This window comes from Populus trichocarpa, chromosome 1 (genome assembly GCF_000002775.5).
Source record: "Populus trichocarpa isolate Nisqually-1 chromosome 1, P.trichocarpa_v4.1, whole genome shotgun sequence".
NCBI lineage: Eukaryota > Viridiplantae > Streptophyta > Magnoliopsida > Malpighiales > Salicaceae > Populus > Populus trichocarpa.
The window spans coordinates 8,263,073-8,288,230 of record NC_037285.2 but is presented as its reverse complement, the minus strand read 5'-3'; the positions used below and the strand labels follow the sequence as shown (position 1 = coordinate 8,288,230).

At 32.5% G+C, this 25,158-nt stretch overlaps 3 protein-coding genes and 1 pseudogene across 3 annotated transcripts; 2 read left to right on the top strand and 2 right to left on the bottom strand.

Annotated features, from left to right (window-relative positions):
• Nucleotides 1-7,120: 7,120 nt before the first annotated feature.
• LOC112325906 (DEAD-box ATP-dependent RNA helicase 47, mitochondrial-like) lies at nt 7,121-11,548 on the bottom strand (annotated as a pseudogene).
• Nucleotides 7,321-8,439, top strand: LOC7472762 (CASP-like protein 4A4). The gene is made up of 3 exons (XM_002299486.4): nt 7,321-7,607; nt 7,831-7,966; nt 8,091-8,439. Exons 1-3 carry the CDS (start codon nt 7,321-7,323, stop codon nt 8,274-8,276), a joined length of 609 nt encoding a protein of 202 aa, XP_002299522.2. The 3' UTR covers nt 8,277-8,439.
• Nucleotides 11,549-14,052: 2,504 nt separating the features above from the next.
• On the top strand, nt 14,053-15,154 carry LOC7472761 (osmotin-like protein OSM34). The gene has a single exon (XM_002299485.4). The coding sequence runs from the start codon at nt 14,184-14,186 to the stop codon at nt 14,922-14,924; it is 741 nt and encodes a 246-aa protein (XP_002299521.3). The 5' UTR covers nt 14,053-14,183; the 3' UTR covers nt 14,925-15,154.
• A 7,253-nt stretch (nt 15,155-22,407) lies between these two features.
• Nucleotides 22,408-24,206, bottom strand: LOC7472760 (BTB/POZ domain-containing protein At5g41330). Its single transcript, XM_002297992.4, has one exon. The coding sequence runs from the start codon at nt 24,064-24,066 to the stop codon at nt 22,630-22,632; it is 1,437 nt and encodes a 478-aa protein (XP_002298028.2). The 5' UTR covers nt 24,067-24,206; the 3' UTR covers nt 22,408-22,629.
• Between the last annotated feature and the right edge of the window lie 952 nt (nt 24,207-25,158).

Here is a 25,158-nt window from a genome sequence, read left to right as displayed (position 1 = left end):
AGGCTATCTTTAACGACTTGCTTCATTTATTCCATAGTCATGCTTTACGCAATGAGTTTTCATGGAAGATTCTTTTTCTTTTTCTTTAGCTTTTTTGGGGGTATTTTGAACTTTATTTATTTTTGTGTATGATTATGTCTTCTAGTGGTAAGTAATCGTGCTATCAACTCTCTTCTCTTGAAACACTGCGTGTGCGTGTCTGTGTATATATAACGTTAGCATTCACAGGATCTTTCCCAGATAAAGAGTAGAAGTGGAGTGTAATGATAAATGACAGAGGGAATTGGGGGAGAAAAGGGTGAAGGGATTTCAAGGCTTTATATGCTGTCCACCAAGCCAACAACACTTCAAGTGTAATAATCACCAGAGGTTACTAGTAGATCCACCACACCCACACCTAAATTTATTGAACATAACAGACAAGCTGCTCAATCAGACCTTATCTGCTAATTTGCTATATAATAATAATAATAATAATAATAATAAAATAAAGTAGTAGTCCTCCAATAATATATTTTTTCTAGAGAAAGTTTTATTAAATTAAATCTAAGAGGCATAAGGGGAACATTATTCTTCAATATACAAAATATTATGGATTCGTTGATGATTTGCAAATTAATTGCGGCAAATCGATTTTTTATATCTTTTCTTGGTGCAGGAAATTTATTTATCTGACCTACGCTTTTTAAAAAAAAAAACTAGCATTCAAGGTTTTTTAAATTTTTTATTTGTTTTAGCACACTAAAATAATTTTATTATCAATAAAAACAAGAAAAAAAAAACTTTTTCAGTTTTTGTCTTTTCACTTTGGGTTTTTTTTTTGTAGTTCTCTGATTCTACTAGGGATTATTTGGTCATTTGTTAAAGATAAAAACTATATAAAAAGGGTCACAACGCATAAAGAGTGTTTGCGCGTTTCAGACAACGCATGTGACTCTATCCGATAGTTAAAAGCTGACTTATTAAGCGACATCTGAATCGTCTTAGCAGCCCCTCTATACTTGGGATGTACATGTCATTGACAAGACTCTAGTTTAAAGCAAGAACCTGTTTTCTTCCCCCCCCCCCCAAATTTTCACGTTGGCACTCTAATTTCTTAAAGCAACCCTCTAATATGTTTCCTTTTAAATTTGGTTCGTGTTCTTTGATTATTCTTTATTTTATTTTGAATAATTTATAACATTTGAATTTTTTATTTAATTTCATCCCCTTAAATTTTTTTCATTTATCATATTGGACCTCTATTGTTTTTATTGCTATTTTTTTTTTTTACCTGAGATGGTTTTTAAAATTGATTTTTTTTAACAATTTCGTTATCCTTGAGTTTTTTTTATCAAATTTTATCCTTTTTTATTTTTTTGCCTTGAAAAGTTTTTAAATTTAATATTTTTTTTATCAATTTCATCTCCAATATTAAATAGGTATTGAGCTTCTTAATCGGAAAAAAATTGCTATGACTCACAGTATAGGGCAAGCATTCTAGCTAGAATGAACTATACCATTATTACCATAAATCTAGTTTGAAAACACCACCATCATCTTGATCCAGGGGCTTCTCCCCGTGAAATTGGAAACATTTTAAATAGCAAAAGGTCTAGTCGAGCCCAACAATGCCAAACCAAGGAGCGGCAAATGGAGAAGAGAAGAAGGCCCATACAGGCCCAATAACGGTCAAAACCGAACAACCCCATAAAGCCCAACCAGATAGCAACAAAGGAGAAGAGGAGCGGAATAACAAAGTAGGGAGGAGAGGAAAGGAAAGGACCCTATTGGTCCCAAAGACGAGAGGCCCATTAGAAAGTGGCCCCTCTTCTAAAGCAACAGCTTGGCACGTCTTTGGAAAATCCTATAAAAGGCAGGAAAGGCAGCAAGGTGAAAAGAACTGTGTAAAATATGCATTACAATCTTTTGATAAGTTATGGAAGTGGAGATCGCTCATCAAATCCACCAACTGGCTCTCCACTATGGTCTTCAAAGGCAAGAGTCCCTTTATATACAACCAGAAACTCTTCGGGATTGTCAATGAAATCCCGTATACAAAAAGATTCAGCCCTAGCTCGAGTGAACTCTAATTCCTTGATCCTCCATTGACGGGTCACAAGTTCTTGCTGGAACTGAATTATCTCTCCTTAAAGAGCTGTAAGATTTCGTGTACATGAATCCATCTCCTGAAGAACGCTTTTCTAAATTGATTCTAAGCATGAAGCTTATCTTTTGTAACGGTCCCAATACTTTTTTTAATTAAAAATAAATCCCGATATTTTTTAATTATATATATATATATATATATATAAAAGTAAAAAACAATTTCAATATTGTTTTTCATAATTTTGTTTTCCTGCAAATGTATATTTCTTTCTACAATATAATTAAATAAAACAAAGCAAAGTTATTAAATTCAGTCACATCTATGATTATGATCTCGAGTTGGACATGATAATATATTAGACAATAATCAATTTAAGATATCGTTTTAATATTTCTTTATTAATGTTATTTTTTATTTAAAAAAAAAAACAAGCCAAGTTTTACCGTGTCTATCGAGTTGCGAGTGCGCTCCTCATGCCGATTGGATTATATACATTTTTGTATTTTCCTTGAAGAAATTGCTCAAGATATTCAAAAGGCAGAACCAGAATGGAGTATCATTTTACTCAGATACTTCAACCCTGCTGGGAGCTCATGAGAGTGGTAGACTTGGTGAAGATTCCAAGGGTATCCCAAACAATCACCTGCCCGGTACCTGGTGGCAGATTTCCTGAGCTTAATGTATGCGGTCATGACCATCCCACAAAGGATGGTAATGGCGCATTTGAAAAAGCTTCTGACAAGGTGACTGTTCCTTCTCCTCACTTGTCATTCCTTCTCTTAAAGAAATGCAGCTAGTCAGAGTATTCACTATAAATTCTGTTTTCAGAAAATCCCTGTCAAGTTATGCCCAAGAAAGCCTGGCAATGCTCCAAATGTTTATGCTCCCACAGAGAAAGCTGAGAAAGAACTTGGCTGGAAGTATGTTCTCAACCCATCGTTTTTCCTGACATTTTGGCATTTTACAAGGATCTTCTCTTTTGCATTCCTAATAAGTAATAACAATGCCAGGCTTAATAAAATATCTGTAGCCCATGCACTGCTATATATAAATCTGAATCGATCATTTTGGCTATCATTTCACAAGCTAATTGTAGCATCAGTTTCAGTCCAATCTGTCGGTCCTTTGTTATAATTACGGTGATGGGATTCTCAGGGCAAAATACGGGCGTGGAGGAGATGTGCAGAGAACAATGCTCATGGGTTCACTGCACACAGAGAACAATGCTCATGGGTTCACTGCACAAGCTATTCCAGATCAATCCACGGCGCATGGACCACAGTAACTACGGGGAGCTTTTTTTACATGACTTTGACTTTGACCTGATCGGTGGGATTGTTGGACTATTTGCCATACACCCTCACAGCGACCTCCTATCTAGTTCTTGGAAATCTCTCTCTCTCTCTCTCTGCAAAGCATATCAAAATCCAAACTTCATTGTCAATACTAAAATGGAAACCAAAAGGAAGTTGCGCAGAATAACCTGTCACTGTTATCTCCTTTTCATTTTGGGCAGAACTATTATAACCTGTCTGTCTGTCACTCTTCCTTTCCCATCCCGGTTTCTTAATGTTTCACTATTGTTACTTGCAACAAGTGTAGGATTCTTTAATACAACAATTAAAGTTGACTAAGCAAGAGTTGACGTGTGCCTTTCCCTCTTTTCCTCACCATCATCATCATTATTAATTAATAATACACTAAAACATATGATGTTTTGACATAGCAAATTATACTGTGCATCTTCTCACAAATTATTGTAGTTTGGAATAGTTAATTTTTTTTTATATTTCGTTCTTGATTTTTTCTTGCACAATTGAGTTATTTTAAGCCTAAATTTGCAACAAAATACATATTTTTTTTGGAAGGAAAGGTTGGATAAACAGTTAGAGAATCAAAGTGAAAATAACGGGTAAAATAGATAGTGGATTTGAATTTCATACAAAAAAGTTTATTTTAATTCCTTATCTTTTTTAGTTTATAGATGATTAGTCCCTTCAGTTTTAAAATTTTAATTTTGCTGTCGAAGTTTATTTTCCTTATTTTTCAATTTTTTTTCGTGAGAAAAGAGAGAAGAGCTCCTTGGATTTTAGCTTATTCGAGAGAAAATTATTATTTACACTTATTTTGATTTCTGACTACTAAAATGATTGAAATTGATGTCAATGAGTTATACTTGGTGAGGGGAGTCTTATGACGGTTGTTTTAAGCTTCGATATTGCCTAAAAACATATATAAATCGAGGGTGAGAAAATGTTTTTGGTTTGATTTTGTAATTTGAGTTGTTTTTTGGGTTTATTGGGTTGCTAAATTGGTTTCTATATGTTCTATGACTGGTTTTAAGGTATTTTTGGCTTTAAAGTAGTTGAAAAATTAGTTTGTTTTGTTAAAAACTCATATTCTTGATTTTCTAGCCTAACCAGAGGTCTCTTGGCTATTCAGGGTTAGAGTGATAGTCAAAATAATTCGAATGTTGCCCTGAAAGTGACCTTTTGATCGTCGTACTCCCCCTCACATGTCACTCGAAAGGCTCAGGTGTATCCAACACACTAACACTTGCATTACACGCGCCATCCTCTTTTAGTTGTTAAATAATATTCTATATTTATTTAAATACTAAATTTCCCTTTATTAAACCTGATTATAACTAAAAAAACTAAGATAAAAATGCAATAAAGCCCCTAAACACCAATTCAAAAAAAAATCATTTTAAGAGTAATTGAGTCATTTTGTTGTGCTTTAAAAAATAAAATTTCAAAAAGCCCTTGAATTTCATTTCATTTTATTTTTGTTTTTAAGAGTTATTAAGTCATTTTGTTGTGCTTAAAAATACAAAAAGACCATACCCTGACTAGTTAAAAAATAATTAATGAGCCATGAAAAAAAGACCGTATTACCCTCGATATAAGGTTCAATGATTTTTCTTGGAAGGGAAAAATAGTTATATCATTGTTAAAATTCACAGTAATTTGTGTCTTGATATATAGTAAAAATCTGAGCTCTTTTAGTTTTTTTTTATTTAGATAAGTTTCCCGTGATATCTCGTGGATCAGAATAATTTTTTTTTAACAAAAAAGGAATTTTAAATGTATTTTCTAGCAGTAAAAAAAAATCTTAATTATTAACTCAAAATATAATGAATGTATTTAATAAAATAAATTAAAAATCATATGTTCTAATAAATACTAAAATGAAATTCTAACACTATCTAAAGACTATGTCATAAAGTTAAAAAACAAGCGCAACTAAAGATATTTGATCATGGGTCACAAGAAGATCATTAAATTTTTAATTTAGTTATACAACATTAATGTTTTTATAAGAAAAGTAATGATTTAAATTTCATGGAAGAAAAAATAATTTGCAAGCAAATGACTTCCTTTTCTTATTAATATCTTAGATTTTTTTTTAAAAAAAAAAGAAATAGTTTTTTCTATGGTATTCATTGAATAAAAGCTAAAAGCATTTAGAAGACAAATCAAAAAATAATTAGTACAAGGATAAAAAGATACATCTATAACTAAAACTTATTTATCTCATTAGTGAGCTCTTTAAAAAAAATTCAGCAGAATATTTTTTTTGTTAGTTAAAAAACATAATAATAACATAATGCTCGTTCATTATCGTGGTGAACTCTTTAAAAGTGTCACTAAACATGGCTTAGTTAGTCATCTTTAAAACCTTCTGACCCGATGGCCGATTCCTTACCTAGCATAAGTTTCAAATTAAATTATATGAGAGTTAACTTGATAGGCTGATCGACCTGGTTGGTTTGGAAGGTTTAAAAGTAACTCGAAAGATAGGTAAAAGTGTACTTGATTTAATTTTTTTTTTTTAAGATGGCATATGTTTTTTTAATATTGAGACGATGATATATTATATATCCAACCCACGACTTTGGTCATAAACCCGACTGAGTTTAAGATATTTATTTTCTGAAACTATTTTTTATTTAATTATGTGATAACAAAATTTAGCAATCATAGTAAAGCAACCAAATAAAATTAAAAAAAAAAAGAATATGATGGGTTGTATAAAAAGAATGATTGTTTGATAACAAATTAAAAATTAAAAGAAATTTAGTAAAATAATATCTAAAAACATCATTAATTAATCTAACAATTTAAAATAAATTATATATATCTAATTATTTAGATTTTAAAAAATTAAATATCAATTATTTAATAATTTTTTTCAACTCATTTTCACCTAAAAATCTAATAAATTCTATTAGAACCTCATAAAAAAAAACAATATATAATTTCAAAAACTCAAAAAATAGTTTAAAAATACAAAATCAAACCAAGAAAAAACAATTCTCCCAACCTCGATCTATCTTTTCTAGCAACATGAAAATTCAAAAATACCTCATTGACACTCCTCTCATGAAGAAAAACATAAACACCAAATTTGATTATTTTTGTCATTGGAATCCAACCAACTGAAATCTTTCTCTCTTCTTTATTGTTTTCTAACAAGGTTCTTTTTTTCTTTTCAAACTTAGAGATTAAAATGTAAATAAAAAAAATAGACTAAACCATTTAATTTCCAAATTAAAGGATCAGATTTTTTTAAAAATATCACTAAACACAATATTGAAAGACACAATTAAAAATATTTTAAAAAAATCAATAAACAAAGCCTAAAAAAGAAAATGGACTAGAGTTACACCACAATTTTCTTAAAAAGAAAAGAAGCGCCATTTTTTTTGTTTTAATTTTAACACTCTCATTTTCAATCTCTTACAAATAATAAAATTGAATTTTTTTCACGAAGATAAGCATCACTCAATATTATAAAAAAAAAATTAAAACCATAATAACCTTATAAAAAAATCAAAATAAATTATTAATCTCAATATAAAATTCTAAAAAAGCATAAAACCAGAAGAAAAAAAACCCAAAAAAAAACATTATACAAATCCACTGTATTTTATTCCACAGGCTGCAGTACATTGCTAGCTCTTTTATTTTTTATTTTTAATGGTCAACTCTAAAGTCCGTTTTTAACTTTTCCATCAATACCTAATCCTTCCTGGAAACTCCATGGATAATATAACAAAAACACACAGAAGATGCAGAGTGTTGTAAAAACCAAGCTCAAAAACAAAGTTGATTTTAAAGCCTTCCCCCACCCCCTCCTAAAAGAAATTAAAAAAACCACTGGAAGCAGTTTGAGGAACCATTTCTTTAAAGGAAGGAGCAGTTGGACTTGGACAGCAAACTAAAAAAATGAAGCAGGAAGGAGAGATGTTTGTTGTTGCTTGCAGACCCATGGCTGGTGTGTCGCCTGTATCAGCCAATTCTCAATCGCAACAACCATTCCCAACACCTTCACCATTCTCTTTCTCAGATGCCCCTGCACGATTGAGCACTAGACCTCCCATTTACCTTTCCAATCTCATCCTTCGATTCTTGGCACTTGTGTTCTCCTTCGTCTCTGCACTTTCCCTGGCTGCTTCATCATCCAAGAAGGATAGCCCACGTCCTTCTAGCTTCGCTGACTACTCAGAATTGCTGTAAGTGTAGCCCTATACCAAAAGTTCTGAAATTTTAGTTTCCATATTTTCACTAATGAGGAGCTCTAAAAAGAAAAAAAATTCAGCAACCTACAAATCAAAAGCAAGAAATAAATCCATGACTTCGATGTGAAAGGCTTTCTCATTCCTATGGTATTTTATTTTCATATCACGAATTATGTGTCAACAAATAATAATCTGATCACTCTACTTCCTTGTGTAGGTACTGCTTCATTGCATCTGTTTTGGTGTTCGTTTATTCTGCTTTCCAACTCTTCAAAGGTATTTGTGACATTGCACAAAGAGGCATCCTCATCTCAGACATGTTCTCGGACTACATGAGCTTCATTCTTGATCAAGTAAGTGCAGTTTCATAGAAGCTTAAAACAATCCTTCTAATTCCTCTCTCAATGTTTTTGGCCTTTAGTCTCTATCACGAAAATACAGTTCCTCGATGACTAATCTTTTTGTAAGCATTTAAAGGTGGCAGGCTATCTTCTGATCTCTTCTAGTTCGGTAGCAATACTGGCCATCCAACAGATTGATAAAACTGCATCGATCTTGAAGGCGGTCATCATTTCCACAGTCGTGTCGTTTGTGACTTTCCTTGTCATTGTGATATGCACTCTGTTATCAGGCTACAGGCTATGCAAGAGAATCATCTGGTGACGCATCTCGTTCCTGCTTAAAATCCTAGCTTTCTTTCTGAACCACAACAAATCATCTCCGATTTAGCATGTAAAAGAAAAGGAATCCCCTTTATGGGCATGCCCGGTGTAAAATCATGCTCTGCTGCTTCTTCAATCATATGAAATACAATCATTTTCCTTCCTCTTGTTTTCCAGGTTAAACATGATTGGGTGCTAGGTTGTGTAGGTTGTTGCTACTGGATTGATAAATGAGTTGATTTTTAGCTATTTTACATGAAGGTCATAATCATAGGCTTTATAAGTGGTTATTATTACTTCAAGCTCTAAAAACTGAATATCTCATAATAAACTTCAAATTCAACATAATCTAGCTGCAAAAAGCTGCTTAAGAAAACAGCAGGGATTGACTATGCCATAAAACATACCCGTTATCTTGATGGAAATAAGCAAAACCAAAAGATATAATAATCTGTCCATCACCTCAAGGCCTCCGCATGTTTCTTCCCTTCTTCAGTGACAACAAGCTTGCCCTTTGTAAACTCGCATGCAGGAATATAGACTCCAGCTGCTTCTGCAGTTTCTTCACAACAAACATTCCTGGCTCCTCGCAAATTGTCACCACAGTGCCCTTCCTACCAAGCCGGCCAGTCCTGCCAGCTTGATGTGCATAATGAATTGAGTCCGTAGGCAGGTCAAGATTGACAACAAGATCACACTCTGGAACATCCGGACCCCTTGCTGCAAGTTCATTCGTTATGAGAACTCTCTCCTGGCCACCTTTAAATTTCTTTAAAATTGTCGACCTACCAAGCTTGCCAAGATCTCCATGGAGCTCTGCAGCATTCATCCCACGAGCCTCTAGTTTGAAGACAACATCTTTTAGCTGCCTTGTATGGTTCATGAAGGCTATCACATACTGCGCATCCAGTGCATGAACACATCTTCTCAGAGTACCAACCTTGCGGTGTAATAATAGCGTTTGGATGCTGGAGGAAGGCTCTGTACCGTTGGCCAAGGCTGGAGATTTGAGTCTGAGCTTGAATTAGAAATAGGCCTTGACAGATTAACAGTTCCAGGAAGTTAAATGAAAGAAGCTCATCAATTTCATCTAAGACCAAAAAACGACAACCACGGGTATGAAGTTTACCAGCTGCACTAATCTCTGCAATCCTGCCAGGTGTACCCACAACAATCAATGGCTTGTTTTTCTTTAAAGCTTCTTTCTGTCTTGACCAGTACAAGTTGCTGAACCACTCTCATGTTATCAGGTCCTAACAGCTTCTAAACCCCTCTCACTATTTGCATACCTAGCTCTCTAGACGCCGCCACAATCACTGCTTCTATGTCTGTATTTTTCCGACTTTCTTTATCGCCACTTGAAGATTTATTCTTCAGAGGTCCAACTTCAGACAGTATAGGAAGTACATATGCATGTGTCTTCCCTAACCCAGTATATGAATGTATGACAACATCATGGTTCATGAGAATAGTCGGGATTGCTGCAGATTGAACATTAGTTGGAACATTAAATCGTCCTATCTCTAACCTATCTATCAACGGCGAAGGAAGGCCAAGCTCAGAAAATGACTTTGCAGCAAATGGAGCCGAGTCCCGACTCTAGTTTTGTTGCTTCCAACCGCCTTCGTTCTACTTTTCGGTGCTTCATTCGGATAATTCACTTTCAGATTCTCAGGTTTATTTCTTTTATTTTTGGTAGTTGTTCCAAACTTGGTATTAAATCCAAGATTTGCAAGTGTGAGAGGTGCATGTTTGTCCCTGTCAATACGACACACTACGTTGACAAAAAGCCGAGATAGAACCAACCGATAACTTCTTAAAGGGTAATGACTCCCCAACAAGAAAGAGCAACCGCGGTGATACTGATGATGGCGTCTTTGCTAGAGTTGAACCAAGCAGGGATTAATATTTGAACAATCGATAACGTCACACACAGGTGACATCTTAAGCAAATACTGTCAGAGCCTTCGAAGAGAGAGAAGCCCTTTCCTTCAAGCTGCATTTTAAGTAGACAGCAACAAAATCAAAATCAGAATGATGAAAATAAACTTGACCTTCAAATAAGTCGTAAACGTTTTAGTTTTGGTTTCTTAATAGTTATAAAAGTCCAATTGGTTGAGGCATTTTGACAAACAGGGTATGAGCGTCATAAGTGAATGAAAATACAACAACGAAAGAGTGACTAATATCCATCTAAGGCCTGAGAAATAACGATTATCTTTCTGAAATTTATATAAACGTTAACACTTGATATCCTAAAATAATCAGCAAAAAAATCTAATTATTTATAAACTTATCATTATATTTATCAAAATAATAAAATTGCCATCTATAATTTATAATTACAATAATATCATCTATGATTTCATCAACACAAATTCCTTTTAGACATTTCATCGAACAATTAGGGGCATCATTGGTGTTCTTTTTTTCTACAGTTTCAGGAAAAAAAGAACCAAAGGATTCATAATAGTATATCCAAAATCAATTTTCACCGTTTCAACTATTCCTTGTTCTATTCGCAAAGGTCAAGGAATTAAAATAGCTTCTTCTTTTTTCTTCACAAGTTCTAATTGAAAAGGCCAGAAAAGTTGAGATTAAACCTTGGAGAAACATAGCAACTGGGGGCAAGCCAGGTATCCTAGTAGGCAGGGGATTCAAAACAAAAGTGATTGATCCAGACCAGGAAAAGAAAGTGTAGTCTTGGAATGGGACTAGGTTTAGGTGTGGAATTCCTTTTCCAACACATCCCAGAATGGGCGTTATGGCAAAGAACAAGAAGAAAGCAATCTGTTACAAGGGACATAGTTATTAGATCTACTACTAGTGCTTTATCCATAGCCTTCCTTCCTTTACCAAAGCTATCTTCTCTGCTTGCTACAATGCCGCTTAGTTATGAAAGATAGGTTTATATCAAAGCATCCCCCAATTGAACCCATGGGTAAGAATGCCGAAACTTGTTGAATTTGCTTCGTAATCATCATAAAAGTAAACAATCACTGCCTCTCAGAGCAAGCTGTGGCAATTTATGAAATGCCGAGGAAACAAATTTCCCTGGCAAGATACAAGTCAAAAGAAGAATATACCCTTCTAGGAGAAACAAGCGGGCAAGCTCCCTGCGAAGCTCATCATAGCTGCTCAACTTGAAAGTATCTAGTGAATAAAAATTGAATAAAATATAGCAAGCTGATCATAGCTGCTCATCATAGCAAGCTCCCTGCGAAGCTCATCATAGCTGCTCATCATAGCAAGCTCATCATAGCAGCTCATCATAGCTGCTCATCATAGCAGCTCATCATAGCTGCTCATTATAGCAAGCTCATCATAGCAGCTCATCATAGCAAGCTCCCTGCGAAGCTCATCATAGCTGCTCATCCGTAGTAATCTTCAGAGTTTATCCTTGTTTTTGAGGTAGTTTTCGGTGATTATATTTTAAAAAATAAATAAATTTTAAAAAAATATAGATAGGTGTGATTAGTTAAATTTAGATATTGTTTGATAAAAATTATGGTTAAAATTTATGTATAGTAAAAAATATATATAAAATATTTGGTAATTGTATTTGAAAGTGTGGTTTCGGTTGCTTTTCAAAGTGTTTTTTACTTATAAATACATTAAAATATTTTTTTATTTTTAAAAAATAATTTTTGATATTAGCGCATCAAAATAATTTGAAAACTTAAAAAAATATTAATTTGAAGTAAAAATAAAATAAAATGTTTTTAATTTTTTTCAAAAACGCTTTTGAAACATAAAAATAAACAGGATTTTACAAAATTTAATTAAAAAAATATATAAAAACTATTTTATAAAAACTACATTTCCAACTTAATTTTTTAAGAGATCCTATAATATAAAATACAATTTAGTTTGTTATTAAATATCTTACTGTATTTATTGCACCGCAAACATAAAAACGATCGCATAACAAACGCAGCCTAATTTATCAAAACACGGGGTTTTTATGATTTCAAAAAAATTGAATAAAATAACACTGGCAAGAAGTTTTCAGCTCCCCATATTTATACAAAGTATTGGGAATGTTTGGGAACGTGGCTGCGGCTGTGTTCTTAAAAAAATTAATTTTTTTTATTAAAATTTAATATGATTTGTATGTTTTGGATCTTTTTGATGTGTTGATATTAAAAATAATTTTTAAAAAATAAAAAAACATCATTGACATACATTTTAATACAAAAAAATATTTAAAAAACACTCATAATCACAACAAAAATATTATTGTTTTGTATGTTTAGAGAGAGAGATAGACAATGCAGAGAGATATTATTATATATGGAAGAGATAAAATAAGTTTATAAGAAAATAGTGCGGATTTATATTCATTAAATATAAAAATAAAAATATATTTTCGTTGACCACTGAATCCAACAATAATTTCATAAATTTTATATTGAAAACAATAAACGAGTCAAAATATATAATTTGTTTTTGTAATTATCTTGAAAAAAAAAAAGTTGCAGACTTTTGGTTTTTTCAACCTCATTTTTCCTCTCTTCACTTCCATTCTTTCTTTTCTTCGGCTCCTTTCTTCAATTCTAAGCTTTTCTTCTTCTTCTTCTTTTCTTTTAAATCTTCATTTGTCCCATAATTTTAAGTAGAAAAAATAATATTTTATCTGTTTGAAAGTATGGTTGCAGTTACTTTTTAAAATATTTTTTACTCGGAAATGCATCAAAATAATATTTTTATATTTTTTAAAAATTATTTTTGATATCAGCACATCAAAATGATTAGAAAATACCAAAAAATATTAATTTGAATCAAAGAAAAAAATTAAAAAATTAATTTTTTTCAAAAGTACTTTTGAAACGCAAAAACAAACAGGGACGGACCACTTATCATTAGTGAAAATTTATATTTATTGATATATTTCATAAACTTTTTTTATATTTATTTTGGTATTATAATAACAGTTATTTTTAAAATATTTTTTATTTTTAAAAAATTATTTTTATCATTAAAAAATAAAAATAATTTAAAAATAAAAAAATAATTTAAAACAAATAAAAAATATAATAAATTTTAAAAATACTTTTTTAAAAAAAAAAACAAACAAGATAGTTGAAGAACTAGCGTGTAGGACACATTTTAAGACACGTATTCACATGAGAAAAGTCTACATGATGACACCAACCACGTTCTATCGATACAACGTATTTGGGTTAACAGTTGATTAAGAAGAGGCAACTTGTCTGAAATCTCCATATTGAACATGATTGGTTTTACAAGGCACGCTGCCCTAATGATTCCTAGCTTTTCTTTTTTATACAAGAAATATTATCCATTCAACTTGCATATTTATGATATTAAAATCTTTTTTAGAATTATTTTAAGAATATACCTGCACGTTGGTTTATTGCATTCAGATAAATTTAGCCCTTTGCTTCTCAAAATGGAGATTAAGTAAAATTTAAATTTTATTTTGTTTAAAATTAGTATTTTATATTTTTAAATGGTTTTAATGCACTGATATTAAAAATAATTTTTTAAAAAATAAAAATATATATTATTTTGATGTATTTATAAATAAAAAAATACTTTAAAAATAGTTATTAACACATTAACAAACACTCATTCATTTACTAAATTTGTTTTAATATTAGTTTTATACTTTAGATATATATAAAAAAAAAATCAAAGCAACAGACATATTTTTTCAACCACCAAACTAACTTTTGGTTTTTTTTTTTCCTTTTCTTTTTATCAATAAAATATATATAGCTAGGAAGGCAGGCAGGCACGCAGCCGCCTCTATTTCTAAATTTAATACAGTGCACTTGCCATAATGTATAGGAATCCAAAAGCCGCCCCTACCCTATATAAAGACCATAAATGACACCATGAATCAAATCACAGATTGACATAAGCTAGTATCCAGTAATCAACTATGAGCCACTTAACCAAATTTCTCACCTCCTCCCTCCTCTTTAGCCTTCTCATCATCTCTACTAATGCAGCCACCTTCGAAATCCGAAACAATTGCCCTTACACTGTGTGGGCCGCAGCCTCACCTGGCGGTGGGCGCCGTCTAGACCGTGGCCAGACTTGGTATCTTAATGTGCCTGCTGGCACGTCCATGGCTCGTATTTGGGGCAGGACAAATTGTAACTTTGATGGTAGTGGTAGGGGTCGTTGCCAAACTGGGGATTGCACCGGTGGCCTAGAGTGCAAGGGCTGGGGTGTCCCTCCCAACACTCTAGCAGAATATGCGTTAAATCAGTTTGGTAACTTAGATTTTTATGATATATCCCTTGTTGATGGATTTAATATCCCTATGGAATTTAGTCCAACATCAAGCGGTGGCTCAGGGAAGTGTCAGGCGCTTCTCTGCACAGCAGATATTAATGGGCAATGTCCTAATGAATTGAGGGCTCCTGGTGGGTGTAATAACCCATGCACTGTGTTTAAAACTAACGAATATTGCTGCACTAATGGGCAGGGGAGCTGTGGCCCTACCTATTTCTCAAGGTTTTTTAAGGATAGGTGCCCTACTTCTTACAGCTATCCCCAGGATGACCCTTCGAGCACATTTACATGCCCTGGCGGGACCAACTATAGGGTTATCTTTTGCCCTCGGGGGTCTCCTCATTTCCCCTTGGAGATGGTTGAAGAACAGCGTGCGGAGTAAGTAAGAAGCTAAGAACATAGCTGACGACTTGATTTATAATAAATATTATGTGCTGCCTTGAAAATCTGGTGAATTGAGGTCCGTGTATTATGTATGGCTGTGTGTATCTTTTTCCTTTTCCTTTTTCTTTTTCCTACTAAAAGAACAAAAAACGAGTCTGTGTGTTTTGTTCTTGCCTGTTTCCACGGGATGTAATAAAAATTCGAGTGAAATAAAGAAATGTTTAATCACATGGCTATGAGTTTAATTTTTTTTTTATTATTATTAATATAGGTATTTGGATTTATTTACACGTACCTGACTAATTTTAAAAATTCTAAAGTTACCGATCATATAAATTTTTAATTGCATAAAACTTATAAAATTTAAATTAATAACCTTTAAAAAATAAATCTAAAACTTTATCCATTAAATTACATTCCTTATATTTGCTGTGAGTTTACTTTAATTTGATGACATGACCAAGTTGCCACATATTTTTCAGTGACCAAACTCGTTCCCATTGACAAGTAATTACATAAACCAAGATTTTCTTTACAGTTGCTTCCCGTATTAATTAATTAATATTATTTTAATTTCCTCGCTGGCTCTAATAAGATCACCATCTTATTTACTATTGCATGCACTATTTTCCCATGTTGTCACATCACATCAATTCAAGTTTTCTCCAACAAAATTATAAGGCAGATGCAATGCATGTGAAGTGAAGGAATGGATAAGGCAAATAATATTCCACGCGCAATTCCTCCCTTTCAATCGGTATCAATCTATACAGGTGTCCCGCGCTTTACTGCGCTGAATTTTTTGTAATGTAAGAACATGTGATTTAAAAAAAGTTATTTAAATTACAAGTGCTGTCAATATATTTTAAAAAATCCATCACTTAATATCATAAAAAATATGAAAAAAAATGATTTTCCATCCCTAAAAATTCAAAATATTGAAAACTTAACTTTAAATATCATCAAACTTTAAATTAAAGATTAAAATTAAAAAAAAATCAAATTCATAAAAAAACTCAAATAAAAAATAAAAATCAAGAGAATAAAGATCAAACTTGAAAAAATTAAAAATCAAGCCAATAATAAAATTAAAAAAAAATTAAAATTTAATAAAAGAATTAGGAATCAAATCTAGAAATCAAAACATTAAAGATCAAATATAAAATGTTATAAAATAAAAAATAACAAAAATATCCATATACACAAAGCTTAGGAGATTTGATTTTAAAGGCAATTTTATCATTCTAATTTTTTTTAAAAATATAAAAAACAAAAAATGGTCCTTAAAGTAATTAAATGAAAATAACTTTTAAAGAAAATTTAATAATTTTACCGTGATATGAAAACATGAGATGATAAATTTACCGAATTACTCACCTACCAAAGCAAGTTGTTTTTGTGCCGCAGAGGTAAAATGATAAATTTACCGTGCAAAACCTCTTTTAGGTTTTAGGTTTCGATATAATATCAACATAGGTTTCTTTAATATTTATCGGTCTGAGGTACAAGCTAAAACAGCACCCCCTAATTAAGTAAAATGACCGCATTTTTTATATGCTCAGAGTCAGGGATATCAAAAATTAAAAAAATAAAGGAAAAGGAATATCCTTGGCCAGGTGCCATTTTATGCCGAGCTTTTAGTACTTTTCTCTGATCTTTTAGGTGCGTAGCTAGGCGAGGCGAGGCTTCTTTACCGAACTTTGAAACACCATAAAGTTTCAGAGCATTACCTCTCTCTGTCCCGTGCAAGTATGATGGCTTTCGGTAAAGCGACACTCTGCATCTGCTTGTCGATTAATGGTAGATAATGAAGGCTGGTTACTTGTTGGGTTTAAAAAATATTTTTAAAAAATTTAAATTTTTTTATTTTTTATTTTATTTTAAATTAATATATTTTTAATATTTTCAGATTATTTTGATATGTTAATATGAAAAATAATTTTTATTTTAATATATTTTAAAATAAAAAATATTTTAAAAAATAACCACAATTACAGTAGAAATCACGCTCGAAGTTGAAAGGCAGCTCGTGTGGCCTTTCTCCGAACCTCGTAATATCACAGCACTTTCCACGAAATGCTGTTGTAATTAGCCTCGTAAATTAATCCTTTGTTTATATGGATGATATTCGCACTTGAAAAATCGACGCCCAGCTTGCTGCATATCCTGCTGACTTCGATGGCAAGAAAAGTCAAGCACGGAGATTCAAACTCTTCAGACGACAAATAATGGAGGAATCCATTTCACTCAAAAGCAAGATTGGCAATGAGAATGTGACTGCCATTTTCTCTTGCTCTTATCCATACTCTTGCCTCCCATCTCCAACTTTTCACTCTATAATCCTCTCATGTTCAAAAGATAATTAATACAAATCTCTTCTACTTATCCATGTTACTAAAAAGTCTACAAAAGAATATGAAAAAAATAGAACAACATCCTAATAAAAACAATTAATTAACAAATATTTCAAAATATTTTCACAAACCAAGTAAGCTCCAAGTCCAAAGAGCAAAGCAGTTAATTGATTACGATTTAAAATCCCACATTTTAACAAACACTTCAACACAAACAACAACTTTATTACCAAAAACCTCAAGATCCCACAACATTTTAGTTCAAGTTTGATGCAAAAGCACGTCGAAAAGCAATGCCTCACACATAAATACATCATCATCAACACCTTCACTTCGATACAATGGATAAATTGAGTTCTTTTATGTCCAAATAAGCAAAGTTTGAATCAAGTATGATGTGATTGAGTCGACCCTATCAACGTCTATCAAAACATCATCATGCTTATTTGTAGTTTCATCATTATAGTCATCATCAATCCCATTGAAATTTATCAAATATATAATTAAAACATAATCAATGTATAATTATTACATGTTACATAACAGTTTATTTAAAACAAACCAATAAGTAAAGCATCAATCATTCATTATCATCAAAGAAATTATCTTTAATAGTTATCATTGATAGATCACATCGAAAGATATCTACTTCTTCAGTTGTTAAGGTTAATGGATCATCTTTTACAACCTAATTTTCAATGTCACAAAATGCCTCAAAATTTATTAGATCATAATTTCATCTTTTTCAATAATTTCTACATAGTCAAATTCAAGATAAGCACAATATAAGTATCGATGATACAACTTAATAACATAATATAATATTTAAAGAATTAAATAACATAAAATATTTTTCTTTTAATCTCAAATTATAGTGGACATAAAGAAGGTGATTAAGTTATTGATACTCCAATTTATTTCTCTTCTTGGAGTGGATACCTTAAAAAATACTCCAATTCCTCTCACAACATGGATAACTATAAGTTTGATTTAAAACTCTTAAAAGATGAAAAAACTAAACTAGAAAAATAATATATCTTTATATTATTTCATTATTAAACTAGAATCTCTTTAGATTTTTTATTTTAATTTTGCTTGATTCTCCTATTATTTTTATTTTCTTTTTTTTCATGATCTCCCATTATATATTGTTTGGTCCTTAATCACTTTAGTTCCTTTTTCTTTCTTTTCTCTCATTTCACTCCCTAAATTCTTTTACTTTCTCTTTTATTATTTACAAAAGTAGATGAAAATACAAAATAGACGAAAACTAATTGAACTTCATTGCAAGCATATTCTTGAAAAAAATTTATATTTTGAAAATGTATTTAGAATTAGAAGTCAAAAACAGGTTATGACACAAACAATAAATTATATTTTCTTTGAAGGTAGTATGAAACTAATTATGTAATAGTGATGTATTTATACTTTATTTAGTATAATGAAATTACCATTTTCTTACTATAAAAAAACACTTTCCTTTCTGAAAAAAAAAACCTAATATTTATTTTAATTGAGATATTAAATCTATGGAGGATAATTGTGAAACAATTACAAATTTCAAGGGTAGAGAAAGTTATGGCATTATTTTAAAACTCCCAAAGAATTATACTGCTATGAAGAAAAAACATATGAAACAGGATAGCTGTGAAACAATAACAAATTTCAAGGGGGTGTTGAAAAAGTTAAGGCTTTATTTTAAAATTCTCAAGGAATTCTTTTATTTGCCCTGTTTTTTTGGTCATTGATGTGATATTGTGCTTGATAGGAGTGCAAAACCAAAGAAAGCATTTAGACATGGTTGGCATGGCATAGTTTGCAGGTTTTAATAAGAATTCTTTGGCCATGGTGTTGCTGGTGTTCCAAGTGACAACTATCTGCTATATCTTGATTTACCTTCCGATATGGTCGTCTCTCTCTCACAGATACACACAATTAATACACAAAGATACTGCATCTCCATTATATTTATGTTTGAAGTAGAGATCATTCCTAACCCTAAGCTATCTAGCTTGTTTTGCAGTGCGGCGTACTTTTGTTCCAATAAAATTTACGAGGTTTTGATTTGGTTGGATGAAGAAACATAAATATATCTTGTTAATGTTGACATTCCTAGGGGTTAGACATTTTAAAGCAAGCAAAGAATCTCCAGAATAACATTTAGCGTGACGTGACATGCCATGATGAAAATGGATGACAGAAAATCTAGTACTTTTGCATGAAAAGGAAATACGTGTTCCAAGCGCATAGATATTTTCCTTGCTGGTATAGAATTTGGATTCATTCACAAGCAATCGAAGTATCGGTAGCTGCAACGAAGAAAATGAAAGAGCTCGATAGGATATAATCCCCACGCCAATAAATAAGGTTGCATTTGATTTTTGGAAACAGTTCCCATTTTAATATTCCTCTAATTGTTACAGTTTTTAAACTCGCGTGTTTTCTCAAACAAATTTGGCTGGTGAGAAATTAAAAATTCTTTAATTTAATTCAATCCATGTTAGAGCTTATCACAATTCAGAAAAAGAGGGAAAAACTTCACTTATATGTATCTATGCTTGAAATAACAAGCCACCCAAGCTGGTGATCGCTTGGGAATGGATAGAAATGGTGCATTGGAGCCACAGACAGATTAGATCCTCGATCCGAGTCTTATGCCAGATAGTCCTGGCTTTCATTCCTTCCCAATCGTTAGACTTTTAGGTCTCGTTTGAGGTGTGTGACATTAGGGGGCTGCAGAGCCTAGTTGATCTTATGAAGTGAGGAAAATTCGATATCCTTATCAGTCAGAATTTGAGACTCTTGATGTGGTGCCAAGAACATTTCCTATCATAAAAAGGAAGCAGGAAAGGTGCTACAGAGACCTCCTATGACCAAAAACTGTAAGACGTTTGTGTATGTTACCTACGGAGGTGCGACCAGTTTTACATAATTGAACATTCTATTAACTCAAAGTATCTGGAAATAGTAAGCAAAGCAGTAAAGTTGCGATAATCTCCAATTCAGAAATACTGCCTTAAAGACTCTACGTCCCTGATCCTTGCATGAACAATTTTGATCCTCGTAACATCACCAACACAAATAGATAGCATGTACTCGAGCAACAGCTCCTGGAAAATACTCAAATAGTCACCATAACAGGGTTACTTCACACGCATACATTTTTTTTATCCACAGATCTACCTATTTATTCATGCTTTGATGATAAAATCACACTTATTCACTGATTATCATCCTCCCGGCTTCCCAGATGCGAATGGTTTTAGCTTCCGACCTCTTAACAGGGAGCTTTAAAGCTACTGCAGGTTCCCACTGAGCTATCTCTTTGGAGCAATTTGGCAATATAGCATAAATATATGTAAGGTTACAATTACCATGTCAACTTGATTGAAGAGAAGGACTTCTGTCTGGCTCCATAGAAACCCAAAATGTAACAAAGTGAGATAAGCAAGCAAATTAAATCATTGGATGAAAGATGTTAAAAGGTTTGGAATGTACTTTCTACACTTCCAATGCCTGTAAGCCCAGTTCGGATTTATATACAGCTAATTTGCAGACTGCAAAACAGAGAAAGGCAAGATAGTAGATAAATTTAGGTCATTAGAGGAATACCATAAAGGAGAGAACGCCAAGAAGAAAAATATAAAGCTAGTAAGACTTCATTCAAGAATGAAGAGTGTAAAAGAGAGAGGCCAAAGAGAAAATCAGTACTGACGCTAAAGAAGACATGGTAAATATTTTACTCCAGAGTTATTAGACAAAAAGATTTATAATTCTTTATGAGGACATTTCATCAGACATCAATTGCTGCATGAACGGAGCTGGTAAGAGAAAACATGATGCATATTCTTCTAAATGAATAAAAAGAGAGAGGCCAAGGAGGAAATCAGTACGTAAGGTAAAGAAGACATGATAAATGCTGTTCTCAGGTGGCCATACTAAGAAAAACAAATACATGATTCTTTGTGTAAATATAAATGAATGGGATTGGTAAGAGAAAACATGATGCATATGCTTCAAAATTGGTTATTTTTAAAGATGCGTCATGCCTTATCTAAGACTATCATCAATAAACAAAACTAGAAAAAACATCATTCACAATTTTGAAAGCAAAATGACGAATCATCCAAGCACTAACTGATGACCCAGTGACTCAAACCAAAAGATTTCAAAACTGGTGCCATCAAACCTGTGAATCTTTCTGTTTTTCCACATATTTTCTCCCATTCAGATTTAAAATTCAAAGCATTGAATGTAAAAAAGCAAAACATACTAGAAGAGGGGGTGTAGAAGGTAACCACAATTAAGGTCTTCCAGTAATCAACTCGGGACTAGAGCAAGGTGACCAAAAAAATAGTTCTTCCAAAAGAAAATGAAGACATTGAACCAATATTTAGTTAAATCCACACTTGAAATAAAGCAAAGTCATGCTATAATATGACAACCTAGTCCCCCCTTTTTTTTCCAGTAGAACAACAACCTATTCCTGAAAAATGGTAACAACAACCTAGTCCTGAAATAATAAAACTTATTCCAATAGTTTAACATCATCCCAACTCTAGCTTATGTTGCCAATTTTGTTGTGCTCTTACTGTTAAACGGTGTGTCCTTTAGAGTTCATGCAATCATGTCAACTCTTCTCTTTCCATATAAATGCATCAAAGGGCTTTTAGACTAGTAGTAGTGAGTCATGCATTAAGAAGTAATACCATAACACCAGCAATGCTTAGAACTACAAACAGAAATCAAAGATGCATGGATAAGAAAAAATAGATAAATCAAACTATTGGTTTATAAAACCATTTGGAGATAAAAGGTCGAATATTTTGCTCTTGATAGCATTGAAAGGAGTAAAGTCAGAAAGAATCCGTCTAAAGTGATGTTGACTCATGAAATTGAAACACTGCTAGATAATGCAATTTTACATTGATCATTGATGAAATCCCAGAGTCAATTTTGAAAATAGAGCAGAAATCATGATCACTTCAGATTCTGATACGGTAAAAACAGACATTCAAACTCCTAGATTTGAATTTTGTGTTGCAGTTCAAAACTAAGGAACTCAGGTAAACATATTCTCATTGGTAATCATATGCATATTAATTAAAGCAGAAAACAACAAATTGATTTCCTCGTACCAATCTCATTGAACTGATCATTAATAAACATTTATAGACTTGATAAAATACAAGGCCATTTACAAATATATCAACTATCAAACAAACTAAGCTCTAAAACAACAACAAACCCCTAATATACAAAAAAATAAATAAGATACTGCCAACTTTCAAAAAGTAATGTGCAGTCTTACAATTAATCCAGAAATGCCAAACTAGCCCCCTTTTTAAATCAAGATCCCATTACAGAACTTTGCCAAACCTCAACAGACTGCTGATCCTTCCACGTCACGAACATTCTGTCCCCTCCAAAAGCCAAATTAGTTACCCTTGGCCCTGCCATATCCTTCACTCTACCCATCAAATTCTTCCTAAACACCCTTTCCGGCAATCCCTCTTCTCTCTTCTTTGACGAATCCATCACCACCTCAGACCAAAGCTCAATATCACCACCTCTACTACAGAACACTTGATTCCCATGAGCCTCAATCTTACACCCAACCCCCTCTTTCCTCACATTCCCCACCTTCCTCTCATCACCTAAACAAACCCACGAATCAATACCCTCACTCCCTAGCTTCCTCAAATCTGCATAAAATACCTCCCCAGAATTCACTCCAACTTTAAATATTGATGACAAATTATCTGAAACAGTAATATCTGAAAAGCAATCAACCTTTTCCTTGAACTCCCAAACCACACATCCACTCCTTATATCCCAAAACTTCACATTCCCTAACACACCCGACGGTCCACTATGAGACCCCGATGCCATTACCACATTATAACTCTCTACCCACTTCAATTTCGTGGCCGGTATAGCAGAATCCAAATCAGCACCAAATATTTCATAATGACCAATCTCAGTAACTGGCGATAAAGTCTTTAAATCATAAACCAATATTGAATTCGAGTTCCGCCTACTTGATTCGAAACTCGTAAACAACAAATCATTAGATGACCCAATTGCTTGTACTGTTGACCCTGATTTAGTCACATTTTCCCAATTCAATGTCTCTAAAACTAATCCCTTTTTCTCTAGATCAAGAATTTGCAACCCCGAGAAATCAGTGGCCCCAACAGCAACCAAGTTTGGGGAAATCGCTAACATGGAATCAATTGCAGTGAATTGGGTTAAAGCTGTTGACTTGTTCTGCAATGACCAATCAAAAGATGTGATCTTGCTACCATGAGACACATGCAAGGAACCGTGCGGTGTAGCGGTAATCGCTGACGCCGTGTCCCGGCTATTCAAGGGTAAAATTACGGTTTTTTGGAGGTTAAAAGGATCAAATTGAGACGGGTTCGAGAGAGAATTGACTAATAAAGACTCAATCTTGTAAAACTTTGACTCTTCAATCAAGTCTTTGAGATCGTAAGACTTGGCCTTTGAGGGGAGATTTCCGGTTCTCAAGAGGGATAAGAGAATAGAGAATAAATCAGGGTCTCGGTCGATGAAATGGGGAACGAGTTGATTCAGCTCGGAGAGTTGGGACAGGAGGGATTTCGGACCTGCTTGAGCTAGGGTTTGATCTGTTGTTTGAAAAATTCGCCCACCAACGTTAATTGTGACTATGTTTGATTGTGTTTTTGGGTTAATCTTGAGTTTGTGGAGACTAAGGTTGTTGCTTTGAGAGGACATAACAGTTGTGGTTGTGAAGGTAGCCATTGCTCTTGTATTTTGTAATCTCTTCTATGCCTTTAAGAAGAAACTTCGAATCCCAAAATTGAGGAGGTGATGGTGGGCTTGTGGTGGTTGTGGAGGTGGCGCCAGAGATGGATTGTAAGGAGTAGGGTAGGGAGTTGTGAGGGTGATTGTGCTAATTATATAAGGGCAAGCAAGGTTTTGTTTTCTGGTCAAACATGAGTGGCAAGCAAGGTTGTTCTCTAGAAACTTTTCTTTCTTTCAACGATGCTTCTTATTATTCGTTTAAGGGTTTTAATTTGGTTGAAAAGTAACCGGTGTCTGGTGGCCAAGTTAGACCACCCTTTATTTGACATGTCTCTTCAAAGTATATGTATATAAGACTAATTTTGTTTTTGTGTTTTAAAAAAAATAATTTAATTTTTATTTTAAATTAATATTTTTTTTGATATTTTTAAATCATTTTGATGCACTAATATCAAAAATAATTTTAAAAAATAAAAAATATTATTTTGATATATTTCCGAGTGAAAAACCTTTTAAAAAGCAATCACAACCACACAGGCTCTAAGAAACTTTTTTCAGTAACTAGTATAACCCGAGATACCACTGTTTATCCTCTCCTATATTGCTCTAAATAAATTAAGTAAAATTTTATATTTTTTTAATTTTATTCTTAATTTTTTTTTGCAATTTAATCCTAAAAAAATAAATTAATTTTAATTTCTTATAAAAAGATAGGATTAAAAAAAAATAACTGAAATGAAAAAGTTATCAAACATGAGTGACATAATATAAGTCTCGCAAAATATATATTTTGGTCATTGAACTTTAAAAATCATGTAAATTTTTGTACCTTAATATTTTTTCAATTCAATTTTGGTACAAAAATTTATTTTTGTTATTTTTTTAGTCCATTGTTGAGTGAAGAGAGAAAAAGGTCACCAGATTCTGGCAATAGAGATAAAAAAAAATATTGTTGACACCGATTTAAAACACCAAAATAAACGATATTTGTGTCAAATGGTTCCATTTGATGAGAGAAGTTCATATTAAGTGTTTTTTTTACCTTTAAAGTTCATTAAAAAAAAAATCTAAACTTGGGTTGATTTTTGG